This window comes from Camelus bactrianus, chromosome 14, assembly GCF_048773025.1.
Source record: "Camelus bactrianus isolate YW-2024 breed Bactrian camel chromosome 14, ASM4877302v1, whole genome shotgun sequence".
Lineage (NCBI taxonomy): Eukaryota > Metazoa > Chordata > Mammalia > Artiodactyla > Camelidae > Camelus > Camelus bactrianus.
In genome coordinates, this window is record NC_133552.1 from 283,479 (window position 1) to 303,471 (window position 19,993).

The following is a 19,993-nucleotide window of genomic DNA, read 5'->3' on the forward strand; positions in this document are numbered from 1 at the left end:
GTCCCTTAAGGTATCTTCACTTTTCTTTTTCATTTTGCTACTGTGTCCTGGGGAGTTCCATTGCTTTGTCTTCCAGCACGCTGGTTCATTCTTTCACCTGATCCAGTCTGAGTGTATTTCTCATCCAGTTATAACTTCTGCTTGGTAGTTTCTTATAGTTTCTATCTCTGTTGAAGTTCTCACCGTGTTCATTCTTTTCCTGAGTTTGGTGAGCATTTTTTATGACAATTACTTTTAACTCTTTTATCAGGTAAGATTGTTTATCTCTTTTTTGTTTTGTTTTTAATTCTTTTTCTGAGGTTCTGTATTATCCTTTTGCTTGGAACATACTCCTCGTCGTCTCTTCATTTTGCCTGATTCTCCATTTGTTCCTGTGTATTAGGTCTCTTCCAGTCTTGAAAGCATGGCCGTAGTTAGGAGATGCCTTTGGGCTCAGAGGTGCGATCCTGCCTGGCCATCACAGCCTGGCAGTGAAGAGTGTCCCTTCTGTGGGCTGTGTGTGCCCTCCTGCTGTGGCAGGGCTGCGGCTGCTGCAGGGTGCTGGTGGGCAGGGCTGTTGCTTGGATGGCTGTGAGGTCCCGCTGAGGCTCGGGTAGGCAGGGCAGACCCACTGGTACTAACAGGTTAGAAGGAGGATTTCAGTGCTGGCATTACAAGGTAGCCTGAGATCACAGAAATGGCTTCTGCCAGTGTCTCATTCCTGAGGGGCATCCCAGCTGGTGCCTGCCTCTCCAGCAGATGCTTCAAGATTAGCAAGTCAGTCTGGTCCGTGAACTTTTCAGTCTGATGTTTTTGCACTTGTTTTTAGGTTGAGTGAGTCTGCACTCAGGCCCTTTGAGAGCAGGTTTTCTGTTCCCGGCAGTCCTATAGTTTTCCTGGTCAGATTAGATTCCCTGATGGTTTTCAAAGCCAGGTGTTTGGGGGGCTTTTCTCTCCTGTGAAGGATCTCGGGATCAGGGTGCTGCATGTAAAGCTTGGATCCCTCGCTCCTCAGGGAAGAGACCCATCCCCTGTGGGTCCCTCCTGGCTGTGGATCGCTGCGACTGGGGGTGGGTTTTTCTTGGTGAGACTGTGTCTCTGTGCCTCCTACCTGTCTTGATGCTGTCCTTAACTGGGCTGTGGATGCTCTCGCTTCCTTGGTAGAACAGAGTTCTGTCAGCACCTTGATTATACCCAGTATTGTGGAGAATGCATTCCTGTAGACACCTTGAATTGTATCCTGTGGACTGTAGTAGAATACCACCGTTTCAGGAGTCTAATAACAGCTAACCTTAAGCACATCTGGACCCCTGTATTAATTGCCTTAACAGGCATTATTGTACTTAATCATCACAGCAAGCCTTTAAGCAATAGATAAGGTATCATTTAAAGATAAAGAAATTGAGTCTTCAAGAGGTTAAGTATTTTATAATCTAGAGTAATAACCATCTACTAACTGTTGAACTAGGATTATAAAAGTTCTGATTCTAGAGCTGGAGTTCTAACCACTATGTTTTACTGCTCTTCTGAGAAATTTTTTTCTATAGATTTCCTTTTGTTGTGGAAAATACACATTAACATGAAATTTACCATTTTTAAGTGTACAGTTCAGTGGCTTTAAGTAGTTCACATTATTGTACAACCTATACCACTGTCCGTCTCCAGGATTTTTTCTTTCCCAACTGAAACATATAGGTCTATGGATACATGCCATATTTTTCTTAAATGTTGTAATACTTTCAGATGTTCAAAAGTTAACATTTAAAAAATGCATATCCATAAAAAATCATAGGGAAAATTTAATGTTATGCTGATATTATCTGTATACCATCCTAATAAATAAAAAACCATCAGTAAGTCAAGGAATGACTAATAATATAAGCTTCTTAGCTCATAAGAACACTGTTTGGGCTTCTTTTTTGTTGCTGGTTTCTTTTGGAGGGAGGTGGTAATTAAGTTTACTTATTTATTTTTATTTCTAGAGGAGGTACTGGGGGATGAACCCAGGACCTTGTGTATGCTAAGCATGTGCTCTACCACTGAGATATGCCCTCACCTACTGTTTGGGCTTCACAGAAACCATTTAATGTGAAAAGATTGGCCATTTTGGCTATTTACTTAATGGATGGAGCAGCTTCCGGGCAACTCCAGATCTTGGAACCATTTCCAGGGAGCCTTCAGAGCCTGCATTTATGTTGCTTGTAATCCCTTTAGTGGCAGTAGTGCTTTGTTCCCTGGGGGTGGTTTTGATGGTTAGAAACATCTAAAGTCACTGAGTTTCAACTCTGAAAACTAAAAGAGGTGATGAAGTTGATACTCTCCTTTTCATCAATCTGTCAATAAATATTTATTAAATACTTTTTACTGTGAACTGTAAAAAGTAAATTTTCTATAAATGAGGCTAATGTTCATGGGTAGTGATTCATATTAGATTTAAATTCCAGAAAAAAATTTTCTAGAAATATTTGGGCAGAGAAATCATCATTACAAAGGGACTGTTCTTTTATTACTTCCATTAAATACTTTTGTGTGGCTTCTGTGTGCTGGGCACTGTCCTAGACATTGGTGGTAATGACAGGACACGTGTGATGCGTAACATGTAGACGACGTCTGAACTGCACAGGTCCTCTTGTGCAGACTTTTTTCAGTAACACGTACGGTGGCAGTGCACATTGTGGTCGGGTGAGTCTGTGAATGCAGAGCTTCAGGTGTGGAGAGCCAGCTGTAAAGTTACGCAGAGATTTCTGACCGCACAGAGGGTCAGCACCCTGACTCCTGCACTGTTCCAGGGTCAACTGAATGTACACCCAACACGTAGCATGGTATCCATGCTGCGTTTATGGTGTAGTTAGCATACATGAAATGTGTGTATTAGCGTAAAAAACTTAAAACATAACCTCCTTTTTTAAGAGTTCTCAGTGTAGCTTTAGAACAGAGGTACATAAATAACTTAGCATGTAATTTGGGCCATAAGTAAAATAGACAAAGGGCTATGAAAATGGGGAATAAAATTGTGAAAATAACACAAAACCACGTTTAAATTTTCTCATTACATGTAGTTGGTTCAAATTTATGTCTGTATGTGGAGTTTCTTTTGTGTAGTTCTGTATCCTATGCTATTTGTATAAAACTAGTTGTCATTTTTTGCTTTAGACCAACTGGTGGGAGTGACAAGTGGACAGCAACAGCCTGTGACTGTCTCTCATTGTACCTGACTGGAGCCATGGCAACCATCATCGTACAGGTGCGTGCCAGGTGAACAGCTACAGATGTGGACCAGTTCTGTCATTGATGGTTTCTACAAGCCAGTTTATTTTGCTGAGTAAATAACAGTAAGCTGTTGGATTTTTTTTTTTTTGCAACCTTTTTTTGGTCTTAATTCAAGTTATAATGCCTGTTTGATAATAGATATAACATAAATGATTATATTAGTGAATCAAAACATTTCTAAAGTAATATTCTTGAGTTGATAATTTGCACATTCAAACAGAGTATATGTATTTATGCTGAAGTGCATTTTTGAAGCCTTTTGATATTCTTTACAGATTGGAAAGTTAGGCTTCTAGTGAAATCATATTAACAGTGTTATAAAAGTGTATGAGTACGGATTTAACATGAGGATACATATATAGGATGTATCTTTTCAGAACACTCAAAAATACTTTGCCTCCTTTGCTTTTTTCTAATTTGATACATTTTATTGCAGTAACGATTACAATTTTCTTACTAGTTTTTCCATGTTAATTTTTTCTATGTACACTTTCTCCATTTTTATAATTTTACGTAAAGCAGAATATATGTTTTGTAGTTCTTTCCTTTTTTGACTTTTCACAAGGAAAATAAAGTCATACCTGGGAAAATATATTTTAGTTCTGTAATTTGCAGAGTTTAGGAGAATACAGAAACTTGTAATTGAGGGTGTATTCCTCCCTCCTCCACTCTGGGATGAAAAAAGCTTTCAGCCTTTTTTCCCCTCCCCTTGGTAAATTTCACCTTGACAGTGATGCCTTCCTGATTCACTTCTCAGAACACCTGTCTTACCTTGTTGACTTTCTCCCACGCTGTTTTCTCTGATACACTCAGATGTCAAAATTACTTGGTTGGGAATTTTTCTTCCTGGCATGGAGAAATGTGGAGGAAGTACCTGTGAAAAGTGTAATGTTTATAAAAAGATTGCATTTTTGTGTCTCATATTTACTCTGGTCTTAAATCACTGCAGGAAAACAAAACAACATGGCCATTACCTGTGAAAATTTTCTGCAGAGATGAAAAAGGAGAGCGTATTGATGTTTCTAAATATTTGATTAAAAAGGGTTTGGCTTTGAGAGAAAGGAGGTACAGACCTTTTTTTTTTTTTAATACCATTTTGTGGTGGAAGCTTCTAATTTGTATGCTTTCAGACGTGAATTGCCTCTTGTTTGCTCTCAGAAATGACTTATAACCTGACCTTGAGGAGCTAGCTCAGAAATAAATTCATTCAGGATTGCTAAATATTTAAACCCCTGCTGACATTTTTGCTTTTATACTTTCCCCTTTGCGCTGGTATTTACACTCTAAACCAAAGGAAAAGAGAATTAGATAGTGGATAGCAGATCCGAGCCCTTTGACCTCATTTGCTTAAGATGGAAATGTTTAAGCTTTATATTGGAAATTCTGGTAGATATATACCAAAATGGGTGGCAAAAGGTAGAAATGGACAGCAAAAAGAAGAATACCTGAACAATATTTACATTTAAAGATCCTTTCAGGTAATAAGTTTGGGGTTTAAATTCCTCTGATCCAAGGGGAGAAGAATCAGGATATTGCTGTAGCCCCAGTTTCCTCTCTCTGTCTCTTTCCTTGTAGAGGTAGAGGTATGTTAGAACTGCAAATACGTATTCCAGGTAGCCACTCTCCACCATACATAGCCAGATCTCTTTTTTCATCATAGATTGTATCTTTCCTTATTTGGACCAGGACCCCAGGCCTGATGAAGTGGAAAGAGAATGAGAAATCAGAATAAAATGAAAGTGAGGTTGTTGGCTTGGTGTGTAGAGGCCGGCTTGCTGCTGGGGCGTCGGTGCACAGCCGGACGCTGCATCTTCAGGCCTGCATGTGTGTCCTTTCCAGTTCACTGACTTTAGGCTACACAGTTCCCTGGTAAAAGAAACGTTAAAGTGGAAAATGCTACACAAGCTAATACTGCTGACAATAGCCACCACTAGTTTAATGTTCTTTTTTTGCTTTCATGGCACTAAAACTACTATCTCAAGACTGGGACGATGAGGGTGCAGTGTTACCTGAGGAATTATGTAGCTGTTTTATCAGTGCCTATTTCCTTTTCAAAGAAAATACAGGGAAGTGGGAGAAACAAAAACCTGCCATAATTTCTCTAACATAAGCAATGTTAATATGTCCTTCTAGGATTTTTTATAGGCATAATTTTTTAATTGGAAGAGAATAACAGGAAGTAAAATAATTATGAGTGAGTATAGTATATTACCATTAATACTTAGTCCTGAATAGTACGAAAAAACTATTAGGGATTCATATTATCTTTGTATCGTTTTATGAATGTTGATAACTTGCCACACAGATGTTTGTCATTGGGCTAAATTGGAATCAGCTTGAAGCTGTTGTATTTCTCAGTAATAGCTAGTTAATTGTGTAATATTTGGCATATACTTACTACAAGATTTTAAGAGAGAATGGCATATAATGGTGGATAGTAGTTTAACATATAAGTGGAATTGTATTGCTTTATTTTCATCAAGCTCATTCATAATTTAAAATAACTTTCATTGTAACAAATCAGTATATCCTAGGCTAGAGCAAATATTTTCTTTAAATTTCAAGCATATTTGAAGGATTCTTTTTATGTTGTTTGTCCATAATTTTTTTATTTGCTCATGTTTAGATGTGTTCTTTTTTTGGATGTTACAGAATTAACAAATTGGATAACAGCCATTCATTATCCCAGAAATCTCTGGAAACCCCCCTGGAACAAGATGAGTCAGCAGTTACCAAGTGTATTAAAATTAACTGTGACCCTGACAAAAAAGCAGCTGATACTGTCAGTGAGCACAGGGTGTCTGAATTTAAGGAGAAAATTCTAGAACCAAGGACTGCTGGATCCTACAGACCACCAGCTATCCCTACCCAGAAAGTATTTGAGGCCATAGTCAGCTGCATTGGTGACGATGGCACTGTGTTTGTGGTACCTAAGTCATCAGGTAAGACTTCCACTTTGTGCAGAGCTCTCAGAGTGGTCACTGCAGCTCCTGTTCTCTGGTAAGATACCCATGGATTGAAATACCTTCGGCAAGTATCTAACCTCTCTGAACTTGTCTCCACTGAGTTGTTGTGTGGGTTAAATGAAATAATGCACAAAAAGCACTCTTCACAGTGCCTAGCGCATAAAGATCATTCACTGAGACACTGGAATGGATAGACACTGGGCCTAAAGTGAGCAGGGGGCGGTTCTGGGTGTGTAAGACCACTTGTGCAAGTTTGGAAGCTCTCTAAGAAGAGTTAAAAGTTAATAATCATTTAGAATGAAAACAGGAATCAGAACAAATGACTAAAGACCAGGGACTTCCTGAGTCTCTTCAGGCTAATGTGCTAGTGCTGGCTTTCTGCAAGCCGGGTGTGCCCAGAACACTCGAGAACTCCTGGCAGCTCCAGCTTTCACGGGATGCAAGCTCCCTCACTCGCTTGTAAGTCCACCAGTGGTGAGGGGTACGGTGACTATGAAATTTTTGTCGCATTTGTTAATCTCCTAAATACTATTTTTTATTTGAAAACCAGAATAAATCTGTGTAATTGGCTCTTGTAGAAGTGAGTAGTGTTTCAGACCTCTAGCAACAGTGCTTAATCCAGAAGCTTTGCTTGACGTGTGTAATCAGGGCTGGGACTGGTTGACTATTCTGTGCCGGGCAGTGAGCTAGACGCTTTGTGTCCGGTCCCTGCAACCCTGATAGTGCAGGTGGGCCTGTTAGGCCCAGTTCACAGGAGACCAGGCTGAGGCTGCTGCCCAGGAACACACACCTGCAGCGGAAGAACTGGCACAGGAGCTGACAGCAGGGCTGCCTCCAATGGTACCAGCCTTGGACATGTGTGGAGATTATGAGGCAGTTAGCAGGAGGTAGCAACATTTAAGAGTTTTTATATCCACACATCATGATCTATCTGAGCATCTCATGATGTTCAGCTTGTGTTCTGTTTCACATATGTGTGCTGCCAAAATGATGTTCTGTTAAAGTGCTAGTTCTTTTGTATTAGGCTCCCTATGTGTTTAGAGTTTTTAATGACTCTTGCACTCACAAAATAACGCTTGCATTGATAACCAGAGATCAGAATAATTTACATGCTGTTAATCAGTAGTATGTTTTGAAACGTATAGAAGCTACTGACTAAATTAGATTTTTATTAAAGCTCTGTTATGTGGGGACTCATTTTTAATTCCTTATATTTTCTAAGTGATGAAGTTATTAAAGGTTGATGATGACTTCATTTGAAAATGATAGGGAATCTTCCCTAAATGCTTTCTACTTTTAATAATTTCTTCAGAACCAGAACTAATGAAAATGATGAATGAAATTCAGAGTAATTTAAAGTGCCTTGGTCTTTTGGAGTCTTATTTCTGGAAGAAGGGAGAAGCCTGTGCAGTAAGGGGATCAGATACGCTGTGGTATCGAGGCAGGGTGGTGGAGGTCGTTGGCGGCACTATCCGGGTGAGTCTCATGTTCTCCTGTGACTATTTTAAGGCTAAATGCTATAATAATGTTAAGTGGTCTTTTGAATCCAAATACATGAAATTTTGATTAAAACATCTTTTAATGAGTTCATTCCTGTAGAAAGATCAGTCAGATGCATTACACATTTATTTGTAATAAGAATTTCTCTTTTTATTTTCCAGATAGGAATTTTGCCACTGATACCTGAATGGTGCCACTTATTTGTAATTGGAAGCCCTGTTTGTATACATTGTGTTAAGTAAAACAATTAACATTTTCCAGTTTGTTCTGTATCTCCTTAGCAAATTTATTTTCAGGCTTCTCTAATTTACTCTTTCACAATAAGGGTTAATTTATCTTTCCATAATACTGAGAACAGTGCTCGAGTTTCATCCAGAATCTTCAGAAAGAACTGCATACAGTAGACCTTGAACAGCACAGGGGTCAGGGCACCAGTGCCCCACACAGTGATTCCAAGTATAGTTTATACTGTTCTCTGTACCCATGGTTCCACATGACAGGTTTAAACAACTGTAAATCGTGTAGGGCTGTAGTAGGTATTTACTGAAAAAAATCCACACATAAACCCTTGTAGTTTAAACCCATGTTGTTCGAGGGTCAACCATATTTTGAAAAAACGTGTATATGTAAAAAAATAGACGAAAATGCCTCCATTTACAATGTACTCACTAAGTAAAGCAATGAAATCAAGAGACACGAAGTCTATGAAAAATTTGGTATTAGGAAGGGAAGAAAAATTAAGAAAAGTCTTTGTTAATACTTGCATAGAAGTTTGTTACCTATTTGATGGTGACATTTGACAATTATATAGCACCTCAGGTTTCTAAGCTTTTTTCACATACTCTTTGTTTCCAACTATCATAAATGTAGATTATTATTCCCATTATAATAGTAAGAAATTTAGATTCAGTGATGTGCCCAAGGTTAACCTATCAGTGGGTAGTAGTGCTGGAATTCATGTCTTAAGCCTCTGATTCATAAATTTCTGATCTAACTCTTGGGCCTTTTCTGCTGGAATACAAACCTTGTATGTTTTCAATAGAAGTAAAATGGTTTCAAATTTTGGGTGAGTATTTAAGTATATGGGTACTTTCAGATTCATGTGTTTATATGCAAATGAGTCAGTTTTCACATACATTTGACTTCTTCAGATAATCCTTTTTCTTTTTTAACATAAAGGTAAATTGAAGTTCAGTTTTCATTGTTACCATTCATGAACTTTACATATAAGGAATCCAAGTAAATAAGAGAGTGTGGTGAGCTTTATTTTTCTCACACTTTTTAACATCTCTGGCTTTTAAATTTATTTTAAAGTATTTTGAAATTCTAATCATTTTTTATTTTTTCCTATACATTTCAAGTATACACAATAAGTTTTTCATTTCTTAACTTCCTGTCTTTCAAAGTTTATCCTATGATCTACATTAAGAAATAAACATTACATAAAACTGTATTCACCCTAACTACTGTACTCAGATTTTTTTATTCAATTTTATTTTATTTTTTAAAATTCTGATTGCCAGGCTAGCCCAATTAAACAGTGACATGTTAGTTTTATTAAGTTGGGGTGACAGAAATAACTTTATTAAGTTTAGAAATTGAATTATTAGAATTAAATAAAACATCTCAAAAATGGATTATTGAGGACTTCTAGTTTCTGCTTCCACATTTAAGGAGCTTTGAAGTTGCCATACCATCCTAACCACAAATAAAAAGCTGAACAAACTGAAAAATCAGCAGCTCCTCTTGGATCCATAGAAGAGGGAGGACAAAGGGCAAACCACTGCCCCAGCAATTAGAGAGTCAGGTGATGTGGGAGTCACAGCTCATGGGAGCAGAGTAATGACCAGAACTTCCACTGAGGAAGTGCCGGAACCTAGTGTGGACAACTCCGAGAGGTAACAGCTCCAGGGAACCAAATGTAGGAGGGTTCTACAAAGTTCTGTGAGACTTATCTCTAGGAGCTCGACTTGGTTCTCACATAGGTATCAGGAAGGAGAGACAGAACCATTTCAAAATATGCCAGAGCATTCTGTTCTTAATAAGGCCTGCACTCAGGAGAAAGTAGTTAAGCAGGGCCTACGTGACTGGGGGATTATCAAAGCCTGATCAGCCTGGAGGGAAGGAAATTACCCAGTTTTAACTAGCTGTAGTTTTCCACATGGGAGAAAGACCCAACTCCAGCCTGCTGTATCCATCCTCTCCCACTTTAGGAGAAGAACAAAAACCGGGGGAACACTTGTGAAGTTCACAGTCCAGAGGCACAGGCTCACTGAGAACCTGAGACCTGCTCAGCAGACTGTAGAACACTCGGCCTTCCCGACACCTACTAGCACATTACTAAAGGCCCATTTATAGCAGTTTCTTTCACTCAGTACAAGTCCAGCTATCAAGAAAAAATTACAGTCAAAGGAGTATGAAGGAGTTCAGGATTTGCAGATACTAACAAGTATACATAAAATATAAACAACAAGGTCCTACTGTACAGCACAGGGAACTGTAGTCAGTGTCTTGTACTAGCCTATAGTGAGAAAGAATATGAGAAGAAATATGTGTATGTGTAACTGAAGCACTACACTGTATACCAGAAATTAACACAACATTGTAAACTGACTATTCTTCAATTAAAGAACAGTATGATATTGACATTGAAAACAGATGATAGATCAGTAGAGTAGAATATAGACAGCCTAGAAATAAACCTGTGCACATACGGTCAGTTTATGACAAAGAAGCTGAGAATATACACTGAGGATAGGTCAGTTTCTTCAATAAATGGTGCTAGGAAAGCTGGACAGCCACATGCAAAAGAATGAAACTAGACCATTAACTTACAACATACACAAAAATTAACTCAAAATAGGTTAAAGATTTGAACATGAGACCTGAAGCCATAAAACTCCTAGAAGAGCACATAGGTGGTAAGTTCCTTAACATACATGGGTCTTGGTGATAATTTTTTTGGATCTGACATCAAAAGCAAAGGCAAAAAAAAAAAAAAAGCAAAAAACAGAATTTTGAGACACAACAAAGTTGAATGAGAAATAAAAGCAAGGCAACAAAAACAAAAATTAACTAGGTGGACAAACACCAAACTAAAAAACTGCACAGCAAAGGAAATCAACAAATGAAAAAGCAACCTACTGAATGGGAGAAAATATTTGTGAATCATATATCTGATTTACATTAAGAACTCACACAACTCGAGCCCAGAAATGCACTTATGGTCAATCTACGACAAAGGAGGTTAAACTATACAGTGGAGGAAAGAGAGTCTCTTCAATAGATGGTGCTCAGAAAACTGGACAGCTACGTGTAAAAGAATGAAATTAGAACATTCTCTAACACCACATACAAAAATAAACTCAAAATGGATTATAGAACGAAATCTAAGACTAGACACTATAAAACCCCTCAAGGAAAGCATAGGCAGGACACTCTCTGACATAAATCACGGCACTATTTTTTTTTTTGGATTTGTCTCCTAAAGAGAAAGAAAGAAAAGCAAAAATAACAAATGGAACCTAATTGAACTGAAAAGCTTTTGCACAGCAAAGGAAACCATCAACAAAAGGACAACCTACTGAATGAGAGAAAATATTTGCAAATGATATGACCAACAAGGGATTAATATCCAACATATATGAACAGTTCCTACAACTCACCGTTTTTTAAAAAATGATTAAGAAATGGGCAAAAGAAATGAATAGACATTTTTCCAAAGAGGAAATGCAGATGTCCAACAGGCATGTGCAAAGACGCTCAACATTGCTGATCATCAGGGAAATGCAAGTCAAGACCACAATGAGGTATCACCTCACACCTGTCAGAATCAACTGTCATCAAAAAGAAAACAAATAACAGATGCTGGTGAAGATGGGGCAAAAAGGGGACCCTCCTACACTGTTGATGATGGGAATGTAAATTGATGCAACCACTGTGGAAAATAGTATGGAGGTTTCTCAAAAAACTAAAAACAAAACTATCGTAAGACCCAGGAGTTCCACTTCTGGGCGTTTATCTGAAAAAGACAAAAAACACTAATTTGGAAAGATATATGCACTGCAATGTTTATAGCAGCATTATGTACAATTACCAAGATATGGAAGCAGCCTAAGTGTTTATCAACAGGTGAATGGATAAAGAAGCTGTGGGATATAAATACAGTGGAATACTACTCGGCCATAAAAAATGAAACTGACATTTGCAGCAACATGGATGGACTTGGAGGGCATTATGCTAAGTGAAATAAGTCAGACAGAGGAAGGCAAGTACTGTATGATACCACTTATATGTGGAATCTAAAAAATACAGAAAAGCAGGGAATATAACAAGAAAAGTAGTAGAAGTAGACCCACAGATACAGAGAACAAATTAGTGTTTTACCAGTGGGGAGGGGCAGTTTAGGAGTAGGAGACTAAGAAGTACAAACTATTAGGTGAAAATAAGCTACAAGGATATGTTGTACAACATATGGAATATAGCCAGTATTTTTTATAGTAACTAAATGGAGTATAAGCTTTAAAAATTGTGAGTCACTATATTGTACACCTGTAATATATAATCTTGTACAGCAGCTATACTTCAATAAAAAAAGAACTTATACAACTCAATAGCAAATAAAATTCGAACAATCTGATCAAAAACTAGGTAGAGGCTCTGAATACACATTTTTCCAAAGAAGACATACAAATGGCCAACAGGTACCTTAAAAGATGTTCTATATCACTAGTTATCAGAGAGTTACAAATCAAACTGCAATAAGATATCACCTTGTACTTGTTAGATACAGCTGTTATCAAAAAGAAAACCAGTTAAGTGTGGGTGAGAATGTGGAGAATAAAGAAACTTCATATGCTGCTTTTGAGACTCTGGTACAGCCTCTATGAAAAACAATATGGAAGATCCTCAAAAAATTAAAAATAGAACTACTGTGTGACCCAGCTATTCCACTTCTAGGTATTTATTTGAAGAAAACAGAAAACACAATTGAAAAGATATATGCTCTTTTGTGTTTATTTCAGCATTATACAATAGCCAAGATATGAACCTAAGTGTCCACTGATAGATGAATGGATAAAGAAATTGTGGTATATAAATAGAATGGAATATTTTTCAGTCATGAAAAAGAAGGAAATCTTGTGATTTGAGATGACATGGATAGACCTTGAAGACGCTGTGCTGAGTGACATAATGCAGACAGAAAAAGACAGATACTTAATTATCTCTCTTGTACGTGAAATCTAAAAAAATAACAAAAATTGAGTTCATGGATACAGAGAACAGATTGTTAGTTGTCAGAGGCAGGGTGGGCACTATGGGTGAAAGGCACTAAAAGTACAGACTTCCAGGTATAAAATACATCATGGAGATGTAATGTACAGCATGGTGACTATAATTAATAATAGTGTACATTTGAGAGTTGCTAAGAGAGTAGATCTTAAAAGTTTCCATCCCAAGAAAAAAATGTTTTGTAACTATGCATGGTGACTTACTGTTGTGATCATTTTGCAGTATATGCAAATGTTAAATCATTATGTTGTACACCTGAAACTAATATGTTGTATGTCATAGCTAAATTCAACTATTAAGTGTACTTAAAAGGCAGAAAACACAATTTGAAGTGACAGGGCAAGCATCAGAACCAGACATGGCAGAAGTGTTGGAATTATCAGAACAGGAACTTAAAACAGTTCTGGTTACTATGCTGAGAACTCTGATGGATAAAGTAGGTGACATGCAAGAACAGAGGGACAATGTAAGCAGAGAGGTAGAAATACTAAGAAGGAACCTTTCTGGGCTTATTAGTGGAGTGGCCACAGCTGAGGGAAGAATCTCTGTGCTAGAGGGGGCACCAGTAGAAGCCTCTAAGGCTGAAAAGTAAAGAGAGCGAAAACTGAAAGAAACAGAGCCGGTACCCCAGGACTGTGGGACAACAACAAGGGTGTAACATGGGGGTGATAGAAATACCAGCAAGTGAAGAGAGAAGAAACATCTGAAAAATTATGACTGAGAATTTCCCCAAATTAATGTCAGACACCAGCCATACATTCAGGAGCTCAGAGAACACCAAGCAGAATAGATGCAAAACAAATTATTCTGTCATTTCAAACGACAGAATATCCAAGTTACAGAAAAATCCTGAAAGAAGCCAGAGGGGGAAAACACCTTACTTGTAGAAAAGCAAGGAGAAGAATTACATCCAGCTTCTCCTTAGAAACTACACAAGCAAGAAGAGAGTGGATCGAAACATTTAAAATCTTGAGGGGGAAAAACCCATCAGCCTAGAAATCTGTACTCTGCAAAATTGTCCTTCAAAACTGAAGGGAAACTGACAACTTTCCAGAGAAACAAAAATTGAGAGAGTTTGTTGCCAGTAGACCTACCTTGCAAGAAATGTTAAAAGAAAAGTTTTAGGGAGAAGGAAAGTAATAGGTTAGAAACTTTGATCTACGTAAAGAAAAGAATTTGAAGAGGAATAAGTGAAGATAAATCTTTCGTTTTTCTTTTTTTGATTGATCTACGATAATAGTTTGGTAAGCTCTAACAGATAATCGTTTGTTCAGAGTAGTAATAGCAGCAATGTAATTACCCGTGCTTTTATATATATATATATATATATCATATATACGCTTATGTATGTTTATATATGTGAAATGAATGACCACAGTGCAGAAGATGGCAGGGAGGAATTAGGGTCATTTTGTTATTGTAAGGTACTCATACTGTCAAGTGTCTGTAAAGTGGTACAGTGTTACTTGAAAGTGGACTTAGATCAGTTGTAAATGATTATTGCAAACTGTAGGGCAACCACTAAAAAAAATATTTTGAAACTATATTGATATGCTAAGAAAGAGAAAATGGAATGATAAAATTCCCTTGCCCTGAAAAAAACACCAGAGGAAAAAAACAGTAGAAAACAAAAATGAGAACAGAGAACAAGAGCAACAAATTAAAAATAGTACCAAAGATGTTAGATATTGATCCAGCTATATCAGTAATCACTTTGAAGATCAGTGGCCTAAGTGCACCCATTAAGATAGATATTGTTAGAGTAGATCAAAAAACAGCACCCAACTATCCGTTGTCTACATTGTATACAAGGTGAAGATTAAATGGACTGAGAAAAATATTCCATGCTCAGTCTAATCAAAAGAAAAAGTAGCTATAATAATTTCAGACAGAACAGACTTCAAAGCAAGGGAAGTTATCAGGGAAAAAGGAGGGCATTACATGATGACAGATGGGTCAATTGTCTAAGAAGACATAAAATTCTTAATGTATGTGCCCCTAAGAACAGAGTAAAACTACGTGAGGCAAAAACTAATAGAGCTGCAAGGAGAAACAGGTGGAGACGTCAACATTTCCCTGTCATAATTAAGACAGATCCAGCTGGCAGGTGACATGTCCGTGTGTGTGTGTGTGTGTGTATGCAAGAGAATTGACAAGAAAATGCCTGGAACTAATAAGTAATTATAAAAAGATTGTAGGATGTAAGATTAATGTACAATACTCAGTTCCTTTCCCAGTCCCTTCAGTGAACAAGTGGAATTTGAAATACAAAACACAATACCATTTACATTAGCACCCCCCAAAACAAAATATTTAGGTATAAATCTAACAAAATATGTACAAGATCTATATGAGGAAAACTACAGAACTCAAAAAACAAAATTAATGGAGAGAAATTCTGTGTTGTAGAAAGACTCAGTAATGTCAAGATGTCAATTCTTTCCAACTGTTTTTATGGATTCAGTGCAATCCTAGTCAAATTCCCAGCAAGGTCCTTTGTGAATATCAGTAAACTTGATTTTTGAGTTTATATAGTGAGGCAAAAGACACAGAGTAGCCAATACAATACTGAAAGGGAAGAACAAAGATGGAGCACTGACATGTTAGGCTTCAAGACTTAGCATAAAGTTAAAATAATTCAGACTGTTACTGGCAAAACAAAATACAAATCGGTCAATGGAACAGAATAGAGAACCCAGAAATAGAGCCGCGTAAATACAGTCAGTGATCTTTGACAAGAGAGCGAAGGCAGTGCAACTGAGCAAAGATAGTCACGATGGAACATCCACATGCAAAAAAATTAATCTAGACACAGACTTTACGTCCTCCATAGAAACTACCTCAAAGTGGACCACAAACCTAAATGTGAAGCGTAAAACTCAGAAAGACAGCATAGAAATACAGGTGACCTTGCGTATGGCAGTGACTTTGTAGACAGCACTGAAGACATGACCCATGAAAGAAAGAATGGATAAGCTGAAATTCGTTAAAATTAAAAACTTCTGCTTTGCAGAAAGACAATGTCAAGATAATAAGACAAGCTATACACTGGGAGAAAATACGTGCAGAATATGCATCTGATAAAGGGCTGTTACCCAAAATATACAAAGAACTCTTAAAATTCAATAATAAGAAATCAGCCTAATTTTTAAAATGGGCCAAAACCCTAACAGACACCTCACCAAAGGAGACATACAGATGGCAAGTAAATACATGAAAAGACGCTCCACGCCATACGTTGACAGGGAAATGCAAGTTAGTACACGATACTATTACGCATCTACCTGTGTCACCAAAATCTGAAACACTGACAACACCAAGTGCTGATGAGGATCTGGAGCAACAGGAACCCTCATTCACTGTTGGTGGGAATGCAAAATGGTGCGGCCACTTTGGAAGACAGTTTGGCAGTTTCTCAAAAACTGAACTTACTCTTAGTGTGTGATCCAGCAGTTGCACTTCTTGGTATTGTTGACCTGAAATAAACAGACTGCCAGATAGTTCTCCAGCAAAGTTGGGTTTATTTGGGGTCAGCAGGGAATTGCAATTCAGGATCCACAACCATGACAAGCCACATCCAAGTTCCTGCACAGCAAGGGAAGGGGCATTTTTACGGAGAAGAGGAGGAAGTTGGGAAGACTCTGGTAAACAAAGAGCCATGGCTTTTCACTGGTGCGTCCTGGCCAGAAAAAGGGGGGAGTCTGTCCCTGTTGGGCACGGCTGTCGTCCAGGGCTTAGAGCTCCCCTTTCTGGTCTCAGCTGTATTTAATTGAAGTCTTTGTTTATTTAACTTTCACAGCATTTACCGAAAGGATTTGAAAACTTAACGTCCACACAAAAACCTGCACACAGATGTTTGTAGTTTTAGTCGTAACTGCCAAACTTGGAGGCACCCAAGATGTCCTTCAGTATGTGAATGGATACATGAACCGTGGTCTGTCCTGACAGTGGAACATTATCCAGCGCTAAAAAGAAATGAAGCCACAAAAAGCCACGGACAAACCTTAAATGTGTGTTACTAAGTGAAAGCAGCCAGTCTGAAAAGGCTACATATTGTATGACTCCATCTACATGACCTTCTGGAAAATGCAGAATATGAAGATAGTAAAAAGCTTAGTAGCTGCCAGGGGTTGAGGGGAAGGGGACTGAACAGACGGAAACCAGAGGATTCTCAGGGCAGTGAACCTACTCTGTGTGGTGGCGTAAAGGTGGATGCAAGTCTCTGTACATTTGTCAAACCCACAGAGTGCACACCACAAAGTGGACCTTCTGTTATCTCTGTGGACCTTGATTATGGTGTGTCAGTGTAGTTTTATGATGGTAACAGGTTACCCGTCTGGTGCAGGGTGTTGTGATGGGGGAGGCAGGCATGGGAGCTTAGGGAGTATGAGGCAGGCTTCTGTACCTTTCTCCAAATTTTGCTATCAACCCAAAACTAAAAAAAAATAGTCTTTAAAAAGTTATTTTACAAAAAAGTTTGAGGAACACTGGATGACTTAAAAGCAAATTTTTTTCTCATAGGATTTCTCAGAACCTTTTTTATGCAATGTGATTCTCCAAGAAGGAAACATTACATTCAGAGTTTCCCAAGCTGAAACTGAGGAATACTGAGAAATGTTGTTTTATTAAATAGAAAAAACGGGACTTCTAAAATACTTTGAAAAACAAAACAAAATTTTTAAACATTCTCCAGAAAATTAATTATTCTCAAGGAAAGAAAAGGCTTTGGTTTATATGTAAGAAATCCTTTTGACAGTGAGATTTGATACACTATGGGATGAGGAAATGTAATGTTGTTTTTTTTCTGAATATGTTTTAAATCCAGATTTATATTTCTTTCCAGGATGTCTTTTTTTGTTGTTGTTTAATACCAGAGGGTCCCTTCAGTCCTCTAGTTTTTAGTAGTAAATTTTAATTGTAAATTTTTATTTGTCTAGATAAACAAGTTCGTACTGTACAGCACAGGGAACTATATTCAATATCTTGTAGTAACTTATGGTGAAAAGAATATGAAATGAATATATATGTATATATATATATATATACAGTATATAATATATATATATAACTGAAGCCTTATGTCGTACACCAGAAATTGACACAAGATTGTGAACTGACTATACTTCAATTAAAAAAAAAAGTATACAAAAAAGTAATAAATTTTATTTGTCCTGTTTCAGGTGCAGTATTTAGATCACGGATTCACAGAGAAGATTCCGCAGTGTCATCTTTACCCTGTTTTGCTGTGTCCTGATAGACCCCAGTTTTGTATTCCGTGTCAGCTCTGTAATACCATACCTGTGAGTGAACAGTGATTGGTGGGATGGTTAATTTTAAATACTTTTATTTTATTTTAATTTATTGTATTTTATTAAGAATAATTTTCTAGAAATTAGAGTGTAAATTGAAATTCCTTTTAGTGCAACAAAAGTAGTAGAATATTTAGAAATAAGCTCACTAAGACAGCTAAAGGGCCTTTATGAAGAAAACTACAGATTTATACTGAAGGATATAAAAACATCTGGATAAATTGATACAATAAATTGATAGATGGGAAGGTGTATGATTGTTAATTTCTAGTTATGGCTTTATCAAGTAAAATTTCAAGATATTTATCCTTTATCTGGATCAGGTTAAGGAATGGTATATTAATTATCTCACACTACATAACAAGTTAAGCTTAAAACTTAGTGGTCTCAATTGACAATAAGCTTTTTAGAGGTTTTATACAGTCCCTGTGGCTCACAGACTAGGAGCAGCCTGGCTGGGTGGTCTTGGCTCAGGGCCGCTAGGGAGGCTGCATCCTGGACGTGCCCCAGATGCACATCGTCTGGCAGGTGGGCCGGGGGCAGGTGCTGGCAGGAAGCACTCCCTGCCAGGTGAGCCTCTGTGCACGTAAAACGTGACAGTCGCTGCTCCGTGGTACGTGCAGGCATGGTCATTATGCAGGCACTGCGTTGGCATGTTGGCTCTTTTAAAGTTTTATGATGTTTTGCTTTTACTGTGGGTTTATATTTTTAAAGCATAAAATAAGAGAGTGACATGGGAAGCTGAGGCGAATTATTAGTTTCTTAAGATCATTTTTATCATATACCCATGATATCTCTGAAAATTGCCTGTACGTTTTGTACTACTCTGTAGTGTTACCTGTTTATGGCTGCTTTTGTGTATTTTCATTTACTTCCTGCTGTGTCTTATTTTGTGAAAGTGTGAAGGAATCTGAGTCTATTAATCCCAAACAGGTTGGGAATGTCTGGCAACCAGATGCGATAGAACTTCTTCAGGAACTGCTTTCAAAGAGAGAGGTGGAAATTCACATCATGGTAATTTGTATTTAAAGCATATGTCGTTGATGTAGATTATTTGCCATGAAGTGTTCAGGTAACATAATGTGAAGCATATTTTTTATGATGAACTATGTCCCTGTGTGATCCTAAATTACTCATTAACGTGAAAGTTTCCACTTTGGTTCCTAGGCTCATTTTAAATAAACCTAATTTTGAGCAAGTTCCCGAGAACTTTCATAAGCAAGAAATCCGGTAATTTGGACAGTTCCTTAGTAACGACTTACTTTGACCCAGGGAGAAGTACTAAGGAATTAGAGACGTTTACAGCACACTTGGTCGCTTTCGAGAGGGTGCTATGTGTAGCGCTGTGTGAGGTGCAGGTAATCCTGTCCTCAGAGACCCCATCTAGTTAGGGAAACAGTGAGACACAGAAACCTAAAGACTGGACACCACGAAGGGCTTGCGCGGAGCCAGGCGACTGGGAAAGGACTAAGTGTGACAGGAGTGTGGGGTGGTGAAGTCAAGCCAGTCTCCTGACCTGGAGGGGAGGTGTGCACAGAAGCAGGCCTGGCACACCTGTAGGAAGTGTGCGTCTGTGAGGAGCAGTGTGAACAGGTGTGTGAGAAGTACGGTCAGTCAGGAGGTCAGTCAGGAGGCCCCACTGGAGGTTTCTGAGCAGCCAGGTAATGAGAAGATTAA

The 19,993-nt window shown here is 37.9% G+C and overlaps 1 protein-coding gene across 8 annotated transcripts in view; it reads left to right on the plus strand.

The window, feature by feature from the left end:
- Window positions 1-19,993, plus strand: part of RNF17 (ring finger protein 17) — a 91,761-nt gene that overhangs the window by 57,596 nt on the left and 14,172 nt on the right. For all 8 annotated transcript variants that reach the window (XR_012511574.1, XR_012511575.1, XR_012511576.1 and 5 more), the window contains 6 exons: window positions 3,133-3,223; window positions 4,199-4,314; window positions 5,902-6,191; window positions 7,528-7,691; window positions 18,188-18,307; window positions 19,250-19,330. Coding sequence is in view for 5 of the 8 variants with exons in the window: in XM_074377838.1 (XP_074233939.1) it covers window positions 3,133-3,223; window positions 4,199-4,314; window positions 5,902-6,191; window positions 7,528-7,691; window positions 18,188-18,307; window positions 19,250-19,330 (862 nt within the window). In the remaining 3 variants the exon portion in view is untranslated. The remainder of the gene's footprint in view (window positions 1-3,132; window positions 3,224-4,198; window positions 4,315-5,901; window positions 6,192-7,527; window positions 7,692-18,187; window positions 18,308-19,249; window positions 19,331-19,993) is intronic.